The sequence below is a fragment of the Dama dama genome, chromosome 24 (genome assembly GCF_033118175.1).
Source record: "Dama dama isolate Ldn47 chromosome 24, ASM3311817v1, whole genome shotgun sequence".
In the NCBI taxonomy this organism is placed as follows: Eukaryota; Metazoa; Chordata; class Mammalia; order Artiodactyla; family Cervidae; genus Dama; species Dama dama.
Genome location: NC_083704.1, coordinates 37236164 through 37262653, shown reverse-complemented (window position 1 = coordinate 37262653; position 26490 = coordinate 37236164). Strand labels below are relative to the sequence as shown.

Sequence of the window (26490 nt, the reverse complement as noted above, 5' to 3'; positions counted from 1 at the left end):
ACTGCGGTGGTATTCTGATAGAGGACACCAGGCACTCCCACTGGCTCAGCGTGACTGATAAGAAAGAGCCACTTGTCCTTGCCAGTTATGAAAGTAACAGAGACATGCAAGCAAAACCTGCATCAGATTTACCCTATTTCAAATGGAATATATAACAAACTTTTAGATTATCCACTATGATTTATATACAGACAATACTCCGGGTGGCCCATCTAGACGCAGAGATTTGGACAGAAAAGCCCCAGAAAGGCCTCTATGTTGAATCGCATCCCCCTAAATAAATAGTGACAAAGAGCTGTTAATAAAGTAGAGCATTTCAAACAGCCAGAAATAAAGTAAGGATTCCATATGTGTTCATTTTTATTTTAAATGATTTTATGATAAAGGTAGAAATGTGTAGTGGGAAAAAAAGAAGTCTCTCATAGTTGAACCAGAGAGAGAAGCATGGTTACTATTTTAGGAGAGAGGAAGAAAAGGATCATGCTATATACGGCTCTATCCAACTTTTTTCATTTCTTTATTTTTAAACTTCTTTGAAAGTTTAAACAAATAAATTAAAAAATGCTGAACAAATAATTACTGGATGTCAATTGCCTGTGACCAATGAGTAATGATATTATTATTAACACACTTGACAGCTTATGGTCATGCAGTCCTGAGCAATTGGACAGTAAAAGTTCTTGGTCACAGCTCCTAATGGGGTCCTACATTGGTCTTAACGGAGATCATTTACTCAGCTTGGCCACAGCGCTGCTTCTCGAAATTCTCAAGCCCCGAGGAATTCTTCCACACCCTCTGACTTCCTGTAACTGAGCATCAAGCACTGGCACACCTCTATCTAGTACTCACTGTCCAGTAGTTAAGTCTCTACTGCATAGCAAGATCCTTGAAGGCATAGCAAGACTGCATTCTTTTCACTTGTTTCACCTGGAAAGGACTCAATCTGTTGGCGTCACGGTGAAACGTTTCAACCTTTTTTTTATTGCCATCAAATCTACTGGGATACAATCATAGAAATAAAAGTGCAACAAGATAGAGAAGGGTCAGTGAACATTCACTATAGCAGCATAGAAAACAACTCAGGTTAAAGCACTGTTAATACCATACAAATGAATCATATTATGATTAATATCAGTAACAATAGGGACCTCCTTGGTGGTCCAGTGACTAAGACTCCGCACTCTCAATGGAGGGGACCTGGGTTCCAATCCTGATCAGGGAACTATATCCCACATGCTGCAACCAAAGAGTTCTCATGCCACAACCAAAGAGTTTTCACATGGCATAACTACAGTCTCCACATGCCATAAGTAAAGATTCCTCGTGCTGCAACAAAGATCGAAGATACTACCTGCCAAAACCAACACCTAACCCAGCCAAATAAAACATGTTTTAAATTGCCAAAATATCAGGTATCTTAAAAAAAGTAAACAGTAACATCTAACTGTGAGCAATCACTATACTCCAAACACTTCCCATCCACTATTTTATTTATCTTCACCTACATGGCAGATGTTCCTATAGCACCCACTTTACACACGAAGAAACTGAGGTTGGAGGAAATTAAGTAATTTCTCCAAAATCACCCACCAGCAACAAAGGAGCTAGGACTCTAATTTTGCTCTGACTTTAAACCTTCCCATTTTTCCAGAGTCAAGAAAATGTGAGAGCTCAGGAACACTTTCACATTGTAAACACTATTCAGAAAGCATCAAGGCTATGATTTTTCCAGTAGTCATGTATGGATGTGAGAGTTGGACTATAAAGAAAGCTGAGCGCTGAAGAATTGATGCTTTTGAACTGTGATGTTGGAGAAGACTCTTGAGAGTCCCTTGGACTGCAAGGAGATCCAACCAATCAGTCTAAAGGAAATTAGTCCTGAATATTCACTGGAAAGACTGATGCTGAAACTGAAACTCCAATACTTTGGCTATCTGATATGAAGAATTGACTCATTTGAAAAGACCCTGATGCTGGGAAAGATTGAAGGTGGGAGGATAAGGGGACGACAGAGGATGAGATGGTTGGATGGCATCACTGACTCGATGGACGTGAGTTTGGGTAAACTCCAGGAGCTGGTGATGGACAGGGAGGCCTGGCGTGCTGCAGTCCATGGGGTCTCAAAGAGTTGGACACAACTGAGTGACTGAACTGAACTGAACGCTACATCTTAGCACTGATTCTTTCCAATCATCATACTTTTCTAAACACCAGTACCAGGATTAATTTCTTAGAGCCACTGAAATTTCCTTAGCTACCTTCTGAATTATCCAGGGAAATCAAATTATGTCTTCAAGACTTTGCATTGCATACATTTTATCACTTTCCAACTTTTTTGAAAATTGTTGGTCTAAGGAAAATGAATTCAAGTTTTAAAAACAGCAACACTTGCAGGTTTAGAGATTTCATTATCTTAGACATTAGCATCTTAGAAATCACATGATCTATTATTAACCAAAGTACTTTATTCTCACGCATTTTGATAACAGGAGGTTTCCTTTATCAACCACTCCCTTAACTGAAAAAAGATGACTCTTTGGAACCCCCAAGAAGGACATTTACAACTATTACATCTCTTGGCAGTTCTTTGGGCTGGGATACCGAGCTACCACATTATCTATTAAAATACTATGCTCCTTTAGAGTTGTGCACAGAAATTAGGACAAAAGTAAGAAAAACTTTTGGAGTGGAATCCATGTTTCTGTCCAGAAAAAAAAATACTGGAACAGTATTTCCAGCAGAACAATCAGTATACTGCAGATCACTGTTTACTTTCAAACAAAACAATATGCTCAGCTCAGGGTTGAAGTGACCTGAGTGCCAACTTCATCAGAACGGCACAGTAGGTGTATAAATTTGCCCACAGAAAACAAAGATGGAGAATAAAGAAGGAGAGTGAAAAAACAAACCAGCCGTTCTGTTCTACACACGTATTTCTTTTCCATTTGGCCAATCTGATTTCACTTACGGTGACTCATCGTGAACCAGAAAACATGTGAATTGCATTTGGATGCGCAAAGGTTAGTAACGACTTGACTTTCAAAACCAGCGCATCCTTCAGTAACACTACAGTTACCTTCCACTCCGTTTCACTCAGATTGACGCATCTGAACAGCTGCAAAAATTTTCCCTAAAGTCCAGACAACATTCTAGGTTAAACATTCAAAAGGGGTATTTTAAAGAAGGTTGTTTGTATTCGGACTGCCGGGGAAGGCTCTGCCGCCTCAGTCCACCCAGAGGATTTCCGCTGGTTACTTTCTGTCGGTTCATCTCTGCTCCGCTTCGGGGGCCCCTGTTTTCCTGTAACCAACCGCTTAGAACCAATCAAGAAGTAAAGAAGAGAAGAAACGCCCGTCCGCTCCCAATTTCCTTCACTCCACTGTCCGCCAACCGCAGAGCCGACCGGGGCAGAGCCTGCTGTCAACTTTAACCCAGCTCAGCTGATCTGTTGCCGCGCCGCCGCCGTCAGATTCCAGAAGCAAAGAACCCGAAGGTGGGACGGGAGACATGGATGTGAATGTCGCTCCTCTGCGCGCCTGGGACGATTTCTTCCCAGGCTCTGACCGCTTTGCCCGGCCGGACTTCAGGGACATTTCCAAATGGAACAACCGTGTGGTGAGCAACCTGCTCTACTACCAGACCAACTACCTGGTGGTGGCTGCCATGATGATTTCCGTTGTGGGGTAAGTGGGGTTCCCCTCCCGGGCAGTGATCGGGGTCAGCACGGAGCTGGCTCTGGGTGCAAGATCCCGGGATGCGGAAACGCTCTCCGCGCCGGTCTCCTGTCCCGATAATTGCAAGCGGGCAAACCCGTGGACACTTGTTCGCAGGGCGAGGCCACAGCAATCTGGGGTCCTTTTTCTTTTCTGCGCCTCGGGCTGAAGCGTGAACGGAGTCCTAGGGAGTGCGGAAATACTGCCAACCTCTAGCAAGAAAAAAATGACTTTTTTTTTTTTTCTTCCTCCGCCCCGATTACGCTTTTGCTGTGGTTGATATTTGTCGCGCCCCGGTCTCTTAAAAATAGGAAAAAAGAGAAAAGTGGTGTAACCTTATCCTGCAGCTGGCTGGGGCGGACGCCGTCCTGGAAGGTTTGGGGCCCCGGGGAATGGATCCGAACTTGCTTTCTGGGGTGTTAGAGTAAAAAGGACATCAGAGAAGCGATGCTCTTTCTGAGTTTCTCGGCCTAGCGCCTGCCACATTGTACGAGAAAGCTGAGCTTGGGAGCAAAAGGGTGGGTGTAGCCTGGTGGCGCATCTCCCAGAATGAGGCGAAGTCTGCCATGTAGAAACGGTGTCCCTTTTGCTTTTTTTTCTTCCAGGACTTGCCAGGGATGGTCACTTTATCTTCGCACCCGGTCTTAAAATTAAGTGTCCTGTGTTATATACGATTTTACTCGACACCTGCTCTTCTAGAAACCACTTTTTCTTGTAGGTCATCCTTTAAGAAATGCTTCACTCATATTTGCAAGATGGTGTGGTGCTATTCTACATCTTGTTGATCCCATGCATCTTTAAAGAAAAAGCCACCCTCAGACTTTATAAAGGAATCCACTTGTCATTAAAGAAGTGGCTGACATTTCTGTTTGAAATTGAACACAGGGAAAAAGAAAGTTGGCCTGGGAGAAAGGAAAAATCTAAACTTGGAAGGTGTGGGGAAGGGTGAATAGGGTGGTTTCTGAAGTTGGTTTACTGTTCTTTGGCTTATTTATTGAGTCACTTTCTGTACCAAGCTCAGGCACACCCAGATCAATCACACAGGAATCCTGGCCAAAGAGCATTGGACAGTTGTTGAGAAGATGTAGGACCTGATAGCCAGCTCAGGGGAGAGAAAAGGAGTTCATAATTTCTGTTATGTTCAGGCTGTTTGCCCCTTTGCAGAAAAGGACTCTCATTTGTGGGGTTCTGTAGACAATTACTCAGAGCCTCACGATGTGTTGCTTAACGAACTCAGAACAGCTTGGTGTGTGGAGGGCACTGGCCTCTGAATAGACTCTGCCAAGTTAAAATTAGTTGGAGTGGGACAGGCCTGGATCAGCTGCCTTGTAAACCTTCCCCTAGCTTCATGCTTAATGCGTATTTCCCAGAGCAATAAAAAAATGTCTTAAAAAAAATCATAGGTGAATAGGATTGCATCTCTTGTTTTGCTTTCATTTTCTTTTCCCTTGGAAAGGCATCTTATCTAATGATCTAGCTAGGGGTCTTTTTTTTTAGGTACCCCCCCCAAAGGCTTAGATATTGGGCATGATTTGACACAGACCAATCAAATGTACAGAAAACAGAACAAAACAAAAAACTTGCTTTTCAAAAAGATATACTGCCCAGATGGACACAAGCTCCGGTAGCCTTGCTACCTTGATGGCATTCATTTTTCACTGTGAATGCCAGGGGCAGCCGCTGACTAAATATAGCTCCTTCATTGTGAAGTCTTAGCCCACTAACTCAGGCAGTTTGGGATGTTGGCCCTTCCCATTTCCCTTTTCAGGCAGGAGCTGTTGATTGGCAGTCAAATTTGTGAAAGTACAAAGTAGCTATTTCATTGTTTATTAACTTTATCTTTAAAAACTTACAAAAGATACAGGCTAGTCAGTTGTTTTGAAGATTGTATGTCAAGTGTGGGATTTCCTTTGTACCCCAGTGAAACCTTTTGTGACATCTTCAACTGTTTCCTATGCATCTACAAACACACAGCCTATAGTTCTCTCCAGATTGCTCACTTCTTTCTTCATAATTTAATTGTAATAAAAGCTAACATTTATTGAGTGCTGCATGTGCCAGATACTTTGCTGCATAATACAGCCCAGTGAGATGAGATATTATTACTAAACCTGAGGCTCAGAGAGGTTACATGACCAGCCCAAAGTCACAATCCCAGGCTTGTGCTCTTAACTACTTTTCCACCTTCCTCTGAGTCATGAGGTTAGAGTGTCTTAAAGCTGGAAAAAACCAAGTATCTTCAGGGTCAGGGAGCTTAGCTGACTCCGGAATATGTTTCTCATTCTAAAGAGAAATTTTCTCTTTTGTGACGTCCGTAGATGGGAGGGTCACAACAGTACTGGAGGCTGTTCACCTGGATCCTCTACCTGCATCTGATGGGTTCTCATCATATCTTGGTAGAGTGTGTGTGAAAATATGGTCCAGGTGTTTCCTGGGGAAAGGATTGTGTTTGAAGGGTCTTCTTCAGTGGTGCCGCCCGCTGCTGGATGGGAGAGGCCATCAGGTCATTGTTGGAGGGCTTCAGCCTCAACTCTGAATGTTCCAGTGTTGAAAACTGGCTTGGGTCAGGAAAGAGTGAAGCTGCTCTTGAACATTGCAGAATTGGAGGAGGCAAACAAAGTGGCTATCATCTGGCTCCATAACAACTGAGGGGCTGCCCAGACCGAGATGGAGATTAAGAGGGATTGAGATAGAGATGGATCTGTGAGTGAGGGCCCAATCAGGCATGGCCTGACAATTCATGATTAGAAGTTTGGTCTTCATCCTAATAGCATGGCTTCCTAGGCATATGACTTCCATTCCTATATGGAATCTATTCTGCCTTTCAGATTAAGTCTGAGTGAGTGTCTTAGCTAACAGACCTGGTGGGGACAATTGCCATATCTTCTGTCTCTTCACCTAGTAGATAATAGTAGTTAAGAATTTAGGCACTGGTGCCTGGTTAAGTCAATTTTGAATCCCAACTACCAGTCACTAGCCATGTGACCTTGGGTAGGTCACTTGGACCACCCTCTGCCTCAGTTTCCTCCCTGTGAAATGAGACTATTCACAGTACTTGTGTTATAGGGCTTTTGTGAGGATTATCTGAGTTAATATAGGCAAGTTTCTTAATACAGTGTCTGGCCCCTACTGTTTGCTCCAAGAAATTTATTTTGGGAGTTTTATTATTATTTTTATCACTGTTAGTGTTATCATAGACTAACAGAGAAACACAGGTAGCATCTTGATCCCAGCAGCTCCATCGACCCAAACACCAGTCCCCAACTCACTCACCTACCCCTGCTTCTCCTCCAGGACTCGGCTTTGGTACCATCTCTTTGAGGAAACACTCTCCCTCCCCCCTCCCTGCCCACACCTGTGTCTATCTTTTGCTTGGTACTTACCCCACAAGTTTTAGGTTGTCTGTTCACTTCTCATCACTCTCTTCTCTTGACACCTTGAGGCCAGAGACTGTGGGTTTTGTTTGTGGAGGGTTTTTTCTTGTTGTTGTGCTTAACATTATTTTTATTCTCTGGATCCCTGAGGCCAAGAATATAGCAGATGCTTAGCTGATGAATGAAAATAAATAAACGAACATAAGGTTTCAACATGATGGTGGGGGCCAACTTTTAACCTACTTAACGGAATAAATTATTTCGAAGCACACAGCAACAGCCAGCACATAACAGCAACATGCTCCTAGAGTGAGACTAACGGGGGTTGTTACTGACAGTGCTCACTACATATTGGTTAGGATTACTATGGTGTAAACATTCAATTTTAAAAAGTTTAAAAATCAGACTCTTGATTGCTTCATATTGCCCTTGCAAATGCAGTGAAATACCCTTCTGTAATGTTTCTCCATCTGGGTGCTACTGACATTGTGGATGGTAGAATACTTTGTTGTAGGGGACTATCCTGTGTATTGTAGGATATTTAGCACTATCTCTGCTCTCTGCTATGTGAATATTGATACATTAGTTTGTACTTGTTTTATTCATAAAATGTAATTTGCAATAAAAGAGAAAAGCACCCTCCCCTTCAGTTGTGACAATCAAAACTGTCTCCAGACATTGCCAAATGTCCCCTTGGGATCCAAATCACCCCAATTGAGAACCACTGCTTTCTTGCCAAGAAAAATATGATGATTCTTCAACATCATCTTTACTAAATGCAAGTTGCTTTATCATTGTTGCTATTGTTTAGTCACACAATCATGTCCGACTCTTTGTGACCCCATGGACTGTAGCCCGCTAGGCTCCTCTATCCTAGCGGGGTCCCTGGGAAAAAAATGGGTTTTCCCAGGCAAGAAAACTGGAGTAGGTTGCCATTTCCTTCTCCAGGGGATCTTCCCAATAGCCTAGGGGTCAAACCCATATCTCCTGCATTGGCAGGCAGATTCTTTACCACTGAGCCACCTGGAAAGCAAGTTGCTTTATAACAAATTACAAAAACAGAGTTTTGCAAGGACAGAACACAGCAGTTTGACATTAGGTCCTGGCTCCTGAATTTTCAAACATTAGAATGGCGTGGATTTGAAGCTTTATACAGCTTTGATCATTAGCCTTAATTTATTATATTTGTTATGTGATCATTCTTTTTCTGCTTTGCCTAGAAGACTCTACTGGTTCCACAGACTCAGTCTTTTTATCTTTTGATAGACTTATGGCATTTGCTTTTATTCACTTTCTGTTCAAAAGTCCACTTGCCCTGGAGTTTTTCTGCTATAGAATAGGAATCAAATGACTTCATTAATATAAAACACACTAGGGCCTAGCAAATAATAACACTCAAATGTTAACTGTTATTATTCTATGAAATCCTAGATTACAGACATGTTTAGAAGTCTCCCAACTTGTGTATTCTCTTGAGCAGAAGTATTAGATGATTACTTTAGAAATGTTCTTTATTTATAAAAATTTATTTATTTTTTAATTGAAGGATAATTGCTTTACAGAATTTTGTTGTTTTCTGTCAAACCTCAACATGAATCAGCCATAGGTATACATGTATCCCCTCCCTTTTGAACCTCCCTCTCATCTCCCTCCCAGTCCCACTCTTCTAGGTTGATAGTTACCCTTTAGTAATTGCAACTTCTGTTACTTAAAAAACTTTGCTTCCTTGAAGAGTTGAGTTTCCTTTTGAAATGCAGGCATCACTCCAGAAGAGATCAAATGAGTTAAAGAAGCATGAATAACAAGCTGAGGAATGCATGTTCTGTTGAACATGATTTTGCGTCATTTAAAGCAAGAAAGGTCTGTTAAGATCTTCTATTTCTGGTTCAGCTTTGGAAAGTTATACTTTCCTAAGAATTTGTCCATTTCTTCCAAGTTGTGCATTTTATTGGCATAGAGCTGCTGGTAGTAGTCTCTTATGATCCTTTGTATTTCAGTGTTGTCTGTCGTGATCTCTCCATTTTCATTTCTAATTTTGTTAATTTGGTTCTTCTCCCTTTGTTTCTGAATGAGTCTTGCTAACAGTTTGTCAATTTTGTTTATTTTTTCAAAAAACCAGCTTTTAGCTTTGCTGATTTTTGCTATGGTCTCTTTAGTTTCTTTTGCATTTATTTCTGCCCTAATTTTTAAGATTTCTTTCCTTCTACTAACCCTGGGGTTCGTCATTTCGAGAGAACAGCGTCGAAACATATATATTATCTAGGGTGAAACAGATCACCAGCCCAGGCTGGATGCATGAGACAAGTGCTTGGGCCTGGTGCACTGGGAAGGCCCAGAGGAATCGGGTGGGGAGGGAGGTGGGAAGGGGGATCGGGATGAGGAATACATGTAAATCCATGGCTGATTCATGTCAATGTATGACAAAAACCACTGCAATATTGTAAAGTAATTAGCCTCCAACTAATAAAAATAAATGGAAAAAAAAAAAAGCAAGAAAGGAACAATGTTTAAGATAGAAAAGGACATGACTTAACCTCCTCCATCCTTCACAGGAGACATCTTAGCACTGGATATTCTTTTTCTGTTGTCTATAGCAATACATGTTTCTATTTTCAAAGTGAAAAGCAAAGGCATAACCTAATTGCACATGCAATTTAAGTACCAAGTATGTGATACATTCTAGTTGTAGACAGGCATCCATGTGCTTAAAAGAACACCAAAAGATTTGCTAGAGAAATCTGTCCAAACGGTGGACCATGGAACTGCAGTATTTTTTTTTTTCACCCTGGGAGGCTGTTAGAAATGCAGACTTTCAGGGTCTATCCCAGACCTTTTGGGTCAGAATCTGTATTTTAACACAACACGTAGATGAGTCCTAGGTGCATTACAATTTAAAAAACACTGATCTGATCTGGTTCAAAGGAAAGAGTAAGAAAATATAAATAAATCAACCTATAAGCCCAGATGTTACCTTTGGAGATTCTTGGTGTATAGTTCTTGGCTAGGTTCAGGCATCTGTGTTTTTCTTTTTTCAATGCCCCAAGTAATTCTGATATGTCTCCTAAGTTGAAATTGAGAAGTACTGATCCCTATTATATTACAAATATGTTGTAATTTTCCTTGTTATGGCTTGTTAGATATCAGTTCAGTTCAATCACTCCGTCATGTCCAACTCTCTGCGACCCCATGGGCTGCAGCATGCCAGGCTTCCCTGTCCATCACCAACTCCTAGAGCTTGCTCAAACTCATGTCCATTGAGTTGGTGATGCCATCCAACCATCTCATCCTCTGTCATCCCCTTCTGCTCCTGTCTTCAATCTTTCCCAGCATCAGGGTCTTCTCAAATGAGTCAGTTCTTCACATCAGATGGCCAGAGTATTGGAGCTTCAGTTTCAGCATCTGTCCTTCCAATGAATATTCAGGACTGATTTCCTTTAGGATTGTTTGGTTTGGTCTCCTTGCAATCCAAGGGACTCTCAAGAGTCTTCTCCAACACCACAATTCAAAAGCATCAATTCTTACCCATCATTTAATAGTGGACATTTAATTTCTAGATACTTGGAGGTTTTAAAGTATCTTTGATATTACTTTCTCATTTAAATGCTTTCTTCTCTGCAATCACCCTCTGTGTTTTTTTCAGTCTTCTAACTTTGAGGCTTTCAATGGCTAAGTCAAAGATCTCTGTTGGTAAATGTCACATTGAACTTGAAAATATGTGAACTATTTTAAAAACATCTTTTGATATTGATTTCTAACATAATCCCACAAGTGATAAGAGAACAGACTCTATATATAGGTTTCAGTACCTTTAGGCCATGAAATTTTTGCACCTTGTTTTATGTCCCTGGATATGTTCCAGTGTCTCCTAGTTTACGGTCTAAGGGAACTTGAAGAGAATTTGTATCCTACCATTGTGTGAAAATTATATAAATCTTAATTATGTTGAATTGGTTCATGGTACTTTTCAGGTCTTCTGTATCCTTCTACTTCTCTGTATATTCATTCTATTCGTTCTTTAGAGTCTGATATTAAAATTTTAATTAAAAATCTTAATTTATCTACTTATATAGTGGGACCATATGTAACTTTGTTCCATATCTTCCAAGTTTCCTGTACATGTTATCATATTCTTATAATTTAGAAACTAAAAAAAAAAAAGAAGAGAGAGAGAAAGAAAAAAAGAAAGCTAAAAATAAAAAAAAAAAAAAGAAATACTGATCCTGTCAAACCCCATAGCTTTCATAGATGTGAAGGTCACGAGGCTAATTTGAATCAAAGCTGCTAATAGAAGCTTGGTTTATTAATATAATTGAAATACTTTGTCCATTAAGCCATTGCATATATTCTAAAGCTCCTTATTAACCAAATTCAACAGCATACCTGACTCACAACATTTGTATTATCATGCCTGTCTCCCTCTCACAAATACTCCCTGCCATTAGAACACATATTTTCTGATGTGGCCTCAGAAGTACTCACCGCACACAGATTCTGTGAGTTATGTACATGCTTCTGGTGTGTCTCCAGCCAGAAAGGCACCTTTATTCTCAATGATATACATTGGTGCTTCTCCTTTAATGCAACATAATGTAGCTGGTGAGTGAGTCAGCTCATATTTTGTTAGCTGAAGTACTTCATCCCTGTATGGGCTATGCAGGTGTTACCACTGGGCAGAAACTACAGTTACCAGTTTTTGCTTTCAGATGCTTGGGATGGTAAGGAGTTTCTGGAAGGCTGGTAATTCTATCTGAAAAGACTATACTGTAACCTTTTTCAAAATGGTGGGCTCATTTTATGTTCTAGGCTGGTAGCTACCAACATCTGGTTTTAAGAAATGGGCAGACTGTTCATACCTTTTAAGTTTCTAGTTCGTAGAGGGAGAGAAGAGTCAGAGAGCCCTTGGATGGAGGGTAATATATTAAAACCTTTGCAGATAGCATTAATTGCAATCTGTTTATGCTGAACTTAATGGAAGTGTTTCCTGAAATTTATCAGCTTCAAAGCCAGTTCTACAATATTTCTCTCACTTGTGTTGCTTCCTTTATTGATTCCACTAAGAGTATGAATCACTTACCAATATCTCAGATATTATGCTGGGAGATACAGTGAAGAATAAGACAGCCTGGTTCCTGCCCTTATAACTTTTAGAGTCTTGAGAGGCACCAAGATGATGCTGAAAACATAATAATCAATTTTTATACGAGTATAGCAAGTGTACAGAAACATACGTGTATATAAAACACATCATTTTCAACCTGACTTAACCTGATCTCCCCATACATTAATGATTCCAAATTGCAAAACTCGCAGGTGTCAAAAAGTGGGAGAGGCACTGAGTATGTGGATGGAGAAAGGATTATTAAGTGGAACCATCCTCGCTTGCAGCTCAGATGCCGTCTACTCAGTTGGACAGATATTTACTGAGCGCCTGCTCCATCCCAGATACTGTGGATGCCCTGATGATACCCGTGGGAGTACAAGCCCACCCAGCCTTCTGCAGTCCTCCCAGAACTTGTCTCTCCCTGCCCAGGAGGGAGAGATGCAAATAAAAGCACACTTTTATTTGCACTTGAGGCACTGCGCTTGGCATGCTGGCACATGTCTTTCCCTGGCAGGGAATGTGTTTCTTCTGAATGTAGAACTTGAAGCGGTCTATCAACACTCAGTAAAATTTTGATCTGAAAATTCCTCATCAAATAAGAATTCATTAGATCATCTTCTCTGACACTACGTATGTAACCTTGTTTTTCTCAACATCTCCCCATATACCTTTAAAAAAAAAAAAAATCCCCTACTGCTGCCAGACTGGGGTTAGTAGTTTCTATCTCCTTTGCCTATGTAAGGATTTACAATGATTCTAGGCAAATGTACAAATAAATAAGTGGATTTGGGGTTCTTTTTGATCTCTTTCTAAGAGGGCAAAAGCTCTCAGTCAGCTTACTAGGGGCAGAGAGCTCTCTACAGGAAATGCAATTCTAAAAGGTGAACTGGACGTTGACCAAATTGAGCAGTGCCATTGGACTTTTTTAATTTTTGTTTTGGATAAATGAATGACTCAGCTTCAGAATACTTAGAACATCCATCCTGTCTCTTGTGGTGAGCTTGACTTCTTGTTTCAGGGAACACTTTTGTGTCTGTGATTTTAAGCAAAACCTGTAGGCTGTCTTTCAGTTCTGGAAGCATTTACCCATATAAATAGATAGGATTTCCCGATCTTTTCTCCTAGGGAGCATTCACAAAATGGAAACACTTGGAAGGCAGAAGGCCTATCCCAAGTGGAGGCTTTGGCTTCTGCTTCTAGTAATCTCCTTTGTATCCCATCAGTGAAATCCTCCTTGTCTCCAGGAAATACAAAGGAATTGTATACAATTGTATACAATACAAATACAAACAGAATACAAAGGAATTGCATACAATTGTATACAATACAAATACAAACGGAATACAAAGGAATTGCATACAATTGTATACAATACAAATACAAACGGAATACAAAGGAATTGCATACAATTGTATACAATACAAATACAAACGGAATACAAAGGAAATGCAGAAATTGGGGTTGAAAGTGAATGTGTTAGTCGCTTGTGTCCTACTCTTTGCCCACGGACTGTAGCCCACCAGTCTCCTCTGTCCATGAAATTCTCCATGCAAGAATACTGGAGTGGGTTGCCATTTCCTTCTCCAGGGGTAGTGGAAGATAAATAGAGAAGGATTTGCTTGTAGGAGGGGAGTTTATGTGTCACCAGACTCTTTAGCATTTGTCCAAACAACTGTCTTCTCTCCACAGCACTGTAAGAACTTTCCATGTGACAACAATTTAGTTACCTCAACTAAAAGCATTCAGAAAGAACAGTTTTTAAACAAACATCTTTCCACTTGAGTTCTTAAGCATTATTATGAGATTAACCATGAGTTTCTAATTGTTGAAGGCAGTGATCAGTATACATGAAGGTTCATTACACCATTCTCTTTACCTTTAGAATTTGCCATAATAAAAAGTTTAAAAAGGATTTTCTGGGACTTCCCTGGTGATCCAGTGGCTAGGATTCTGTGCTCCCAAGGTGGGGGTCCCAGGTTTGATCCCTGTTGAGGAACTGGATCCCACATGCTGCAACTAAGAGTTTGCATGCTACCACTAAGACCTGGCGCAGCTAAATAAATAAATATTTTTTAAAAAGATCTGCTGCAGTCTAATCCCTTGTATAATGACTATGTGAAGCTTCACGGCTGTGGGAGGTGAGACTTATAGCTTCTAACTTAGGTCCAAGTTGTTGTTTAATACAAATAAAACATGCAATGAGCTTGGAAAACACAGAGGTTCCCAAAGTATATCTTACAATGGATACTTTTAACATGCCAACTGTTGCCAAGACAGTGGGTCATCAGGATGTGTTTAGTTTGATGATACCAATACACACAGTGTAACAAATATTCAGTACACAGCGAGTATGCAATAAATATTGTGGGCTGATTCAGTCGATTAGGAAAATCTCAAGGTTAGGTTACTCTGACCTTTCTGTGACAAAAGAGACTGAACTCTGCCCCACATTAACTGCCTGTGATCAAGAGATCCAGGAGAACACTGATCACGTTTACTCAAAACTGGTTTGTGCATTTAATACATTTATACTTTATAATTGAGATAGTTCTTGCCAGGAAGAAAGCCCTGCAGGGAAACCAAAGTAACCACAGAAGATGGTTGGGGTTATCTGTGGAATCCGAGAGCAAGGGGGGCCTACGTAGGCAGGTCTATAGGAGGGTGGATCTCCCTCTGTCCTACCTGCCTTCCTCCTGGCCCCCAGCCAGCACTAGAGACAGAACTTAGAAAGGAGTCCTCCTTGCAGCAAGCCCAAGGGGCCTGTGATCTCATCCGATCTTTTCCTATATCACATAGGAGTTTTTCCTACTTCCAGTTTTTCACTTGTTCGTCACAGCTCTGTGAAGGTACAAAAGCAGGGGCTATCTTTACAGTAACATTTAGTGTACAGTGAGGAATAAGAGCAATTGTCCAAGATGAGTCTCACATCATTTATTTCACGGCCATACGAAGTTGCTGAGCTTACTTTAAATAACAGGAAAATGTGCTAGACTCTTACTTACCTTTTTTTTTTTTATTATTTCTTTCAACAAACATTTATCAAATTCCTGCTCTGTGCCAGGTGTCGTACCAAGTGCTGGGGAGAAAATATCACGATCCCTGCTCTCATAGTGCTTAATCTCTAGTGGGAGACAGAGACATTCATAAGATACTCATTCAAAGAAGTATCAAATTGCCACTGAATTTATGGCAACTCAATCCAGTATTCTTGCTTGGAGAATCCTGTGGAGAGGGGAGCCTGGCAGGCTACTGTCCACAGGGCCGCAAAGAGTCGGACTTGACTGAAGCGACGGTGCACACACAGAGTTATGTATCACCTTAGGGGTTGTGAAGAAGAGGCAGATGGTGCGAGGATGTGGTCAGAAAGACTACGAAAAAGCTGATTAAGCTGAGATTTGAAGGCGATAGGAGAGAATTGGGCAGAAAGAATGGCTTGTGCTCAGGCTTGGGATGGCCAGGGGCAGGGTAGGCTCTAGAGATAGACGGAAACCCCAGTGGATGGTGTGGAAAATCAGGAGGCGCTGGTATGAGAAAGCTGATAGGCAGAGATGCTATAGCCCTTAGGCATCCCTCTTACTGATGATTGCAATGGTCCGTTCCTCCTGGCAGATGCAGCGTAAGGCAAATCACAGTTTGGCAGGTGAAGTGTGGCCTGAATTTCAGGCTCCCGTTTCCCACCCTCAGCTCAGCTCCCTTGTCCCAGATACCAGCTACACAACTGTATGCAATGGCCCTGGCTGCAGAGAAAGGTAGGGGCCAGACCCTGCGAGGCCTTGTAGAATGTGGAGAAAATGCTGTTTTTATCCTAAGAGCACTAGGAAGCAAGAAAATGGATGGGTGGATTCATATTTGCAGTGACTCCTCTGGTTGTTTCAGAACCTCAGAAAAATATCACCAATTTAGAGAAGGGCATTGTGAGTAAATTGTTCCCCTCCTTTCTTAGTGAGTCAGGCTTCCTCAGGAACCAAACTACAAAAATAGCTTTTTGAGGTTTAGAAAGTTGAAACGCAGTGCAAAGCTACTTCTGTTGCTCAGAAAATATTTCACTGCCTCTTTGGTTCTTGTTGGCATTACAGCATGGCAGGCATTAACAAATGTGCACTTGAGTCAATTTGAAGATCTCTGAATAAACTTTTATCACTAAGAACAAATTTATTAACTTACCTGTTTCTTATCTTAATTCTGTGTAGAAAATTCCATGAACAGAGGCTACAGTCCATGGGGTCACAAAGAGTCAGACATGACTGAACAACTAACGCTGTGTAGAATGAGACGTGTTTTCAAGATCCATGCTAGCTCTGAAATTCTGCAGTTGGCCAAGATTCCAAGATTTTTATTTTTCTTTTAGCAACTTGTGTTGAAACTACAGCCATAGCTAGCTGAGTCACGTTGGTAAGTTTAGGACCTGCGTCCACACCAGCTCATAACTACCTTCCTTTAGAGACAAATGAGAATGTTGAGGGATTTTCTAGAATGACCTGTAGTTGCTTACCCCAAACTAGAAGAAAAGGGTTCTAAAATGGTTGAGGGGGAAATCCCTGGAGCTGGTTAACAACACAGAATGGGTTATATTATGAATTGTGTCAACTGGCACTGTTTTTCCTACCCCTGGATTCCTCTAAATATGTTTATTCACTGCCCTGGGTCTCAGCTTATTCATCCGTGTAATGGGATTGCACTTATTCCTCTTTGAAGAGTCAGCTACAGAGTTCTGTGATGGGATGCTAAGCCTTTTTACAACTGTTAGTGATTCCACTATGAATTTTTAACTATGACATTTATCTGTCATATTGATATTGTCATTTATCTTCTTACTGAGTAGAATACATATGCATGTGTGTGCTTGTTAAGTTGCTTCGGCTGTGTCTGACTCTTTGCGACCCCATGGACTATAAACTGCCAGGCTCCTCTGTCCATTGGATTCTCCAGGCAAGAATACTGGAGTGGGTTGCCATGCCCTCCTCCAAGAGATCAAACCTGGGTCTCTTATGTCTCCTGCATTGGCAGGCGGGTTCTTTACCTCTAGCACTACCTGGGAAGCTCAGGATACATATATATGTAGGTATATATTTTCAACTCACAATAGAAAAACGTATTTAATGTTTTTGATTTGTAAAGGGAAGTCCTGTTTTCATCAAAGACAGAAAATCACGATCTCTCCATCTCTCCCTCGGTCTCTCTCTTCTCTCCCTCCACTCTCCCTTCCACCTCTCTTTTGCTTCCATCTAGCTTCCTGCCTCTCTTCCTCCTCATTCATGGACCTCCAAAAAATGAAATGGCACCTATCAAATCCAACAGCAATATGTCCACGTGGCATATTTATGAAAGTTTTATCCTAATGGTCCTTGGGCTTTATGGTGATTTATGTCACTAAGAACCCAAACTGTTAAGTAAAAGCTTTACTCATTTCAAACAAGAACTGGTTTCCAAAACTCCTGCACTAACTGGAAAATGAATTTCATCTCTGGAGGATGATCTGTGTATTTTATTTTGCTCCAAGTACAAGGAGGTGCCAGGGCAGTGGGTGCTGTGCACTTTCCCCTTTCTTAGAACAGAATTGCACTTACGCAGAATAAAGAAGAAAATCATTTCTGCTCCAAGTAACTTTGTTCATTTTTTCCAGCTTGTAACTTCAGTTTCTAATTATAGATCACAGCTTGGGCATTGGGTAAGCTAAAACCAGTCCTATAGGACTCTCTGCTCTGTTCTTTCTTCTTGAACATGAGCAACAGGAGCAGGTGAAAAGTACATTTGGAATTGCTTGAGTCAGGCCTAGATTTTTCATTGTTCTTTGTCCTGGGCTTGATTTAGCCATTCAGCCTAGAGGTCTACCTCACTTGTACCGAGAAACATAGAAAAAACTTGGCATGCATTTTATTATATGCTCTGCCTTGTGAATTATTATTTTAATAGATATTCCAGGAAGAACTGAGATGGAGACCTTTGACATTTTCCACCAACCAACCATCTCCCGGGCCTCCCAGGTGGTGCTAGTGATAAAGAACCTGCCTACCAATTCAGGAGACACGGGTTCAATCCCTGGATCAGGAACATACGCTGGAGGAGGCATTGACAACTCATTCCAGTATTCTTGCCTGGAGAGAATCTCATGGACAGAGGAGCCTGGTGGGCTAAGGTCCACGGAGTCGCAAAGAGTCGGACATGACCGAAGTGATTAGCACATACACACACACACAGAGTCATCAGCATGCAACCATCTCCTATTTGGAGCTTTTCAAAGGAGTTTCCTAAACTTGAATCTTCTGCTCTAGTTCTTCTAGTTAATATTGATTTGGTCAACATCAAGTCTATGTAAAAGGGTTTGTCTCTTTCAGGCAACTTTCTCCCATTACTTTTATTTTTAAATATCAATTATTTTATCTTCAAGTAATATATGACTATTGAAATAATATGAAAATAGAAATAAGCAAGTGGGAATATACTACCCATGATCCTATTACCCAATAAAACTGCTAGAGTCTTTTAAATTTCTCTCATAATGTTTTTGGTGCTAGAAATGAAATGTGTTAGTCTGGGAGAGTTTCTAAGCCTCTCCACCCAGTCTCCCCATCACCTGCAAAAGAAGATCCTATTTTGGCCCTGACCTAGATCTTTCCTTCCCCAGACCTTGAAGGACATTTTTCTCTTTGCCAAACCAATTCTAGGGTCAAAGCTGGAGAGACGGTATAACCCAGATAGAATCATGAAAAAGAAAAGAAAAAAGGGCCAAGAGACCTAGATAATGAATACGCTGAGGGAGAAGGAGGGCACAGAGACAGGCACATGTGCTGGATGTTGGGAAAGCTTCGGGAGTGGGGTGGGGTGGGGTGGATTAGTTGAAAGAGGATCTGGACAGTGAGCCGGAAACCAGAGTTTGAGTGGGAGAAGGCAGAGCTTGGCTGTGCTCAGGAATTGAAATTGCATCAGCATCACTGGAGAGATGAAGCAAGGCAAGATTGTTGTAGTTGGCCTGCCCAAAGCCAGAGGTGTGGGGCTGGAGAACCTGCGTGCACGCTCGGTCACTAAGTCGTGTCCAACTCTGTGTGACCCCGTGGACTGTAGCCCCCACCCCCAGGCTCCTCTACCCACGGGATTCTCCAGGCAAGAATACTGGAGTGGGTGGCCATGCCCTCCTCCAGGGTATCTTCCCAACCCAGGGATTAAGCTGAGGTCTCCTGCACTGCAAGCATATTCTTTACCATCTGAGCCACCAGGGAAGCCGGGGCTGGGGAGCAGTTACTTTTCTATCTTTACGTTTTCTGTTTTGTATGTTCACTTTATTTCTGATCATAAAATAATGTACTGATTGTAGAAATTTCTACTTCTGAGTTATATAACATAGGTTCTAAATCCATGTACCGGACAGAATTGTTGCTTTTACCTAAGCAATATATTATTGCCTTCACACATGATAAAATGTTCTTTGACTTTTTGAAAATAATTATATATGTCACCATGTAGTACATTGTTGGCCATATACATTGTTTCTAAGAGTTATAAATACCACTCATGTGAATACTGTTACAATTCAGTCTTTGCATTTTTATTAATTTCTTTACATTATCTATTCTGAAGAGATTTTTGCCTGGAAGGGTATAAGTCTTTGCAAGAGTTCTGAATGAAATAAGCAACTTATTATAATAGAGTTTAATTTAAAACTACATGCTACTACTTTGATCACTGTTTGGCTCCATGCATTTCAGTAGAAATTAACTTTTTCAAAGGAGTTTGACATTAATTATGTCCCTGCTTTCACCCCTTAAGATATGCAATACTTTCATTCCTATTTGAAAGTATTTAAATATTAAATAGTGAAATAGCTTTTCTGTTTCAGGAGGCAGAATCAGCAAAAAATTTCAAGGGATTTTTTAAAAAGGAGTCTTAGTTATCCTAAATATAAATCCCAATATGAAATGACTTCATCTGTTCTATTTCGGAGAAAGTCAGTTCTTGGCATCACCTTTCATTATCCTGTCTTCCAAATCAGTGATGCTGATAACACACTGACCCCTCCTTGTTCTTCCCAAGCAACATGCTCATTAGCCTCTTAGGAGGGTAAAATGTTAGTAAATCATCGTACTTGCTGACCACAAATGTCTTTTAAGAATTTTATACACACAGTGGGTTGGGGGTGGGGATGGGTGGGGCGACAATGCCCAGTCATTCTCACTTATGAAGTACTTGATCTACATGTCCTCTTTATAAATGGCTTTCCCCCATTATCAATAGCAGTGTAACCTTTGGCTCATGTAACAATGAAACTTGAGGTTTTATGCCTGGAAATCTCAGTTGATAACCCATCTCCTAATGATACTCTGGGCCTTTTAAAGAATTAGGGTGGCCTGTCTAACACCAGGAGTCATAAACCCAAATGCCCCCATGGGCCAGGCAGCTTATATAAGAGACCAGGGCAATGCAGCTGTTAGAAAAACAGTTATTAATGGCTGTTCACTGGGGGCCTCTGTGTCAAAGATTTCCATAGATAGTGGTGGGGGCTGAGGTTAAATGGAGAGCATTTATTCTATGTAAAGGAGAAGGCACTCTAGCCAGTGGCTGACATGGGAAACTGGGCCTCGTTTTGTGAGATTTTCTTGTTTCCAGGAGAAGCAAGAAACCCCAAGGTTGATGGATTTAAACACACACACACACACACACACACACACACACACACACATTGGGATTCAAGTAAAAGTTTTTAAAAATATTGTACAGTCCAGACACAAGTGTGACTGCAGACTGGCTTATGAATCCCACCGTGTGTGGGCTGAACCACCGTGTGACCTGAACTCCACGTTCATCTAGCATGGCAGATTCTAGGAGGATTTAAATAAGCCCTTGGAGCTCAGAAAATACAGTCATTGAATACTAGAGCCCAGGATGTAGGAAAGCTAAAGACAGCCCATCCAACAAAGGGGCTCTCGTCTATTGAAATGCTGGGCCTCTAATGTGATGGGCTGTTTGGTAGGAGTACACTGCCTCCCTGTGAATCTTCCCTCCACTGTGTTCTAACCTCTGTGCCCAAGTTTCTTCCTTTGAGAAGTGATTTAATACTGTCGACCTCATCAGGATATGAGGATTAAATGAGACAACTTAGATAAAAGGCATGGTAAGTATGCTTTGTTGTTACTCTTCCCCTCCCTCCTTCCTCATTTCCCTCCTCCTGACCTGGGCTCCCCCTTTCTTCCATATTCCAGGTTCCTGAGCCCCTTCAACATGATCCTTGGAGGCATTGTGGTGGTGCTGGTGTTCACGGGCTTTGTGTGGGCAGCCCACCATAAAGACGTCCTCCGTCGGATGAAGAAGCAGTACCCCACAGCGTTTGTCATGGTGGTCATGCTAGCCAGCTACTTCCTCATCTCCATGTTCGGGGGAGTGATGGTCTTTGTGTTTGGTATCACTTTTCCCTTGCTGTGTAAGTGAACCTGAGCCTTATATCATCAAGAAATGTCGATCCATTCATCCCGTGAGAATGCCCTAACCTGTTTCTGAGGTGCGTTGGCAGGTCTGCAAAACTCTCAAGAGTTTTCTGCAACAGCAGATCAAGGCTGAATAGCCCATTAATGGCACAAATACGTACTGGGCACCCCCTCTGTGCCACTCTTCTGGGGACACAACAGTAAACAAAACAAATTCGGATCCAAAGTCATACAGTAGTGGCACGGTCTGCAGTGGCATCCAGATTTGTCTGATATTAGAGTCTGTTCTTGACTGTTCAGTGCCAGGCATCCCGTGCTGACACAGAAATGAATGTTTACTCTCTACTTACTCAGAAGATCGTAATTAGTGTAAAAAGCGTTGTAAGTTGGCCCAGAGTATAGATAACCATGGACTCCAGTTCTGGTGATGAGAACTAGACATTTTCTCCCATCCAAGTACTAACCAGGCCCGACCCTGCTTAGCTTCCGAGATCATACGAGATCAGGCGCATTCAGGGTGGTATGGCCGTAGACGAACTAGACATTTTCTAAAGTCTATGTGCACTGTTGACTGAGATTCCCAAGCACTTGAAGCCTGAAATAGAGAACAGATAAAACTCCAGTCTCATCAGTGGAAATCTAATTAGAATTATAATGTACTCAGTGACAGGAACATCCCTTTAAATTTTAAAAGCATTTCATGTGCTGCCATTCCATTAAATAAAATCAAATCCTTGTTTAGGGTTTGTTAGATTAAGCCCCCAGAATATTTATATGTGAATCCCACATTTTATTGGATAAAATAATTAAATCATTAAATTTAGACACTTTTGAAATACTCTTCAGGATTTCTTTATATGCTAGAGACAGTATTTCAGTGATTCTGCCTCACTATACAGCTTGTAGAAAACAGAGCAGTGTAATGAAACATATCGTAAGTTAAGAGTCAAAGGTCCAGGTTTCTATTCGTAGACCTGCAGGAAACCAGCCATGTGATCTGCACCAATTGTCTTATATGGGAAGAGCTGACTCACTGGAAAAGATCCTGATGCTGGGAAAGATTGAGGGCAGGAGGAGAAGGGGGCGACAGACAATGAAATAATTGGATGGCATCATCAACTCAATGGACATGAGTTTGGGCAAACTCTGGGAAACAGTGAAGGACAGGGAAGCCTGGAGTGCTGCAGTCCATGGGGTCACAAAGAGTCAGACACGACTGAGTGACTGAACCACAATACTCCTATATGGGCTATACTTCACTCATCCATAAAAGAAGGGAATTAGACAAGATCAGTGATTCCCAAACTGATGATTGTGAGAATCATTCAGGATGATTTTTTTTTTTTAAACATTTATTTTTATTCATTTGGCTGCATAGAGTCTTAGTTGTGGCATGTGGGATCTAGTTCCCTGACCAGGGATCGAACCCAGCCCCCCTGTATCAGGAGCGCAGAGTCTTAGCCACTGGACCACCAGGGAATTCCCAGGATGATTTTAACATATACATTTCTCAGTCACATCCCTTGGAGATCTTGATTCTTTGGTCCACAGGGCTGTCCAAAGAACCTGTATTTTTAGAAAGCTCCTCAAATGTTTCTAGCCGTCACTCTTGATTAGGAGCCTCCAGAGAGAATGCACATGAGTGCTTCTCAAAATGAGGGCCCCAAATCACCCACATCAGAATCATCCACAGTGGCTACTGAAACATTACATTCCGGAACCCTACCTCGGTCTCAACAATCTGAACTCAACAATCTCAACTCCAGGTGCTGGAGACTGGGAATCTGCCTATCTAACAGGCTTTCTCTCTGGTGATCTATATGCACACAGAAGTTTGAAAAGTGCTGGTGTATATTACCCAAGGTGTTGACTTAACTATAGACTCCTGAGCCCATCCCTGTAAAGGTTCTAGAAGTTCAGGAGGCCCAGGAGATGGGCCAGAGAAAATCTGTTTCTTACAAACAAACTCAGGTAATTCTTAATGATCAGGTAAATTCTGTGAATACCAGGTTACATAAGGTCTGTAAACCCTTAGCATTTTATCCAGACATTCTATATCCAACACTGTGCAATAGCGTTTTATCCAGATATCTATACCCAACACGGCGCAAAACTGCCCCTTAGGAGGCACCTCCTAAGAGGACTTCACTTGCATGCCTCCTGCAGGAACAAAATACAGATAACCCCTGAACTGAGCATGAGTTCTTTTCCGGAAAAGGTTAGCATTACGTTCATTTTTAGGTAGGTTGAAATCACATCGATTTGCTTTGAATTTCAGGGTATTTAAGTAGCATCTGAAAGGCAGTGATAACAATGTGTGAAGGGAAGAGCGTGGCTGCCAGATTATGGTCCTTCCTGCTGAATACGACATTCTCCTGCACACACAAAGAATACTGTAAAGTCCAAGGATCCATACAGGGACTTGGGTCCATTAGGCTGACAAAGAGCTTTATGTAAAGTTTAAGGATCCACACTGGGATGTGGGTCAGTTAGAGAAGCAGACTGGACTGTAGCTAATGGAGAAAGTTGTTACTTCACTTGTGAAGCAGGGAGGGAGAATGCGTGCGTTGTTGCTAACCGTCACCTTTCACTTCCCTGTAGTGATGTTCATCCATGCGTCGCTGAGGCTCCGGAACCTCAAGAACAAACTGGAGAATAAAATAGAGGGAATTGGTCTGAAGAGGACACCCATGGGGATTGTCCTGGATGCCCTGGAGCAGCAGGAAGAAACCATCACCAAGCTCACTGACTATATCAGTAAAGTGAAGGAGTAAACAGAGCTGACCTGGTGATGGGGTTGCAGCAGAAATCGAGTTGCGGCTTGCCCTTGTCCAGACCTACTTTCCGTTTGTGTTTTTGAAATAGGAGGTGCATGAACCATCCTGCCATCCGTGGCCCCAGGCACGGAGAGGCCTCCCTGTTCTTATCTCTGCTGTCACAGAGAAAAGGCCTCCAACTAAAAGAAACCACCCTCCTGTTACATATGACATCTCCAGTGTGTTTATGTAAGCTGATTGGAAATGAATCACCCTTATTTCCTAAGGAGAATAAAAGAATCATGGAGTGTACAACAACAATATGGTTATTTTGTAGGAAACAGTTTGTAAAGTATCAAGGCAATATGAATAAATGAAAAGACTGAAAGGAGATGATGTTATCCTGTTTTAATCCCCCTCTGCATCCTCTTCCAAAAATATTCCTTCCTTAGGATTATAATATGTGGGGTATCAATTAGTTTAGCTTTTATTATTACTGTTTAAAATAAAAAATGATCTTGATCACTTTGCCTCATGGTTGATGTGCAGTGGATAAAGCAGTTGTTTCTATTTTGTTTACAAACAAAGCTGCTAGCTGCTTAGGAGAATATTTTATCAAACTTTTTGTAAATTTTTGAAATGCTATTAATGTTTTCATTAGAAGGCATCTGTTGCAAACTAAATATCATCTTCTTTAAGGGGGTTACAGCTTTGTAGCCTGTATTATTCTTGATGAGCTTGTCAAAAAAAAATCTGAATAAAATGAGTTTCTACTGCACAGTTTTTGTTTTTATAATGACAAAGAGGGATGTGGGTCAGTTAGAGAAGCAGACTGGGCTGTAGCTAATGGAGAAAGTTGTTACTTTCCCCTTTCTATTCTTTTTTTTTTTTTTTTTTCAGTTTTTAACTGCCACATTTAGAAGGTAAGAAATGAACGTGCATTTTTATTAATTCCTTGGGGGTAGAAAGAGGACAGTAATAGCTGATCTTTCGAAATGTGAAAAGCGTCTTTAGATGACCAAGCAAACAGACCTTTAAAAATCGGAATGAAAATGATCATTGGCTTCTGCAGTTCATAAAACTTTTAGATGGACCTTGGCACCACTATATGTTTTTATAGCTAGGCATTAGAATTAATATAGCATGAGTTTATATTTTCTGTTACTTTCTTCCTTTTACTCCCCATGTATTTTGAAATAGATGATATAACATGTTTTCCTTGCCAGCCGAGTGATTTCATAGATGAATAGAAAATATTTAGATTTCCCTAGCATGCAGACAGTTGGGGTGGTACTCATTGAAGAGACTCTTGTACGTCCTAGAAGAAGAAGCAATGCATATGCCACTCCTGATTTTTCTTGCATTTTGATTTCTCACCCAACTTGCAGTCTTCCTCTTCAGTACAGTGATATCATCATGATTTCACTCACATGGTCTAGAATTTGGACCCTTACCTAAATATGAAGAATAAAATTTATCAAAGATTTTTTTGGGGGGGAGGGTGCGGGGTGAGACTATTTACTTCAGACTATTGTCTGTGTTAAATGTCTGAGAAACTCAGTGACAACCCTATAAAATGATAAGCCTATTTCTGTGCAGCAAAAAATACTCAGCTTGTGTTTCAAATACTGTTAATAAAACTTTAATATTTATTAATCTCCAGTCAGAATAAAATCAAATCCTAATAGGATCCTTTTTTAAACCTGACATGGGCTTATACATATTTTAGACCCCTTTTCTACATGGTGAATTCTGCAGACTAAAATGCAATAAATGTGGAGAAAGTGACAACTTGAAAGAAAAAAAAAATATGCTATTCTAATTACTAATGGTTGATTGTCATTTCTGGAAGGATTATAATAGAAAATTCTAGCATGGAAATGCTAAAATTAAAATTTTCAATTAAGATTTTTAGGGTGGGAGTGGGTGAATAGAAAAAAGCATGTGAATGACTTTACTTGTCTCTTGACAAAACCCATGTAACGAGGCGGTAAGTTTGAATTTGGATCATCTTTTCTTTTTTGGACATCTAAGAGTGAAGTTCCCTTTCAGAACTCTTAACGCTTTGTAAAATTTCTGGCTTATTTATTCATACTGTTGCTGTATAAGCAAACACATAAGAGTTTTCCA

At 41.1% G+C, this 26490-nt stretch overlaps 2 protein-coding genes across 3 annotated transcripts in view; one reads left to right on the top strand and one right to left on the bottom strand.

The window, feature by feature from the left end:
- Positions 1-3169, bottom strand: part of UBA3 (ubiquitin like modifier activating enzyme 3) — a 28665-nt gene extending 25496 nt beyond the window's left edge. For both annotated transcript variants that reach the window (XM_061128104.1, XM_061128105.1), the window contains exon 1: positions 2969-3169. In XM_061128104.1, the coding sequence (XP_060984087.1) occupies positions 2969-3006 (38 nt within the window). In that variant the 5' untranslated portion in view covers positions 3007-3169. The remainder of the gene's footprint in view (positions 1-2968) is intronic.
- Positions 3170-3477: 308 nt separating this feature from the next.
- Positions 3478-25138, top strand: ARL6IP5 (ADP ribosylation factor like GTPase 6 interacting protein 5). Its single transcript, XM_061128109.1, has 3 exons — positions 3478-3683; positions 21383-21600; positions 24206-25138. The coding sequence occupies exons 1-3, from the start codon at positions 3508-3510 to the stop codon at positions 24376-24378; spliced, it is 567 nt and encodes a 188-aa protein (XP_060984092.1). The 5' UTR covers positions 3478-3507; the 3' UTR covers positions 24379-25138.
- The last annotated feature ends 1352 nt before the right edge of the window (positions 25139-26490 follow it).

Excerpts from the sequence above, each read along its gene's own strand:
- ARL6IP5 (XM_061128109.1), top strand. The coding sequence starts at position 3,508 with ATGGATGTGAATGTCGCTCCTCTGCGCGCCTGGGACGATTTCTTCCCA. Across the intron at positions 3,684-21,382 it reads ATGATGATTTCCGTTGTGGG|GTTCCTGAGCCCCTTCAACA; the intron begins GTAAGTGGGGTT and ends TCCATATTCCAG. Across the intron at positions 21,601-24,205 it reads TATCACTTTTCCCTTGCTGT|TGATGTTCATCCATGCGTCG; the intron begins GTAAGTGAACCT and ends ACTTCCCTGTAG.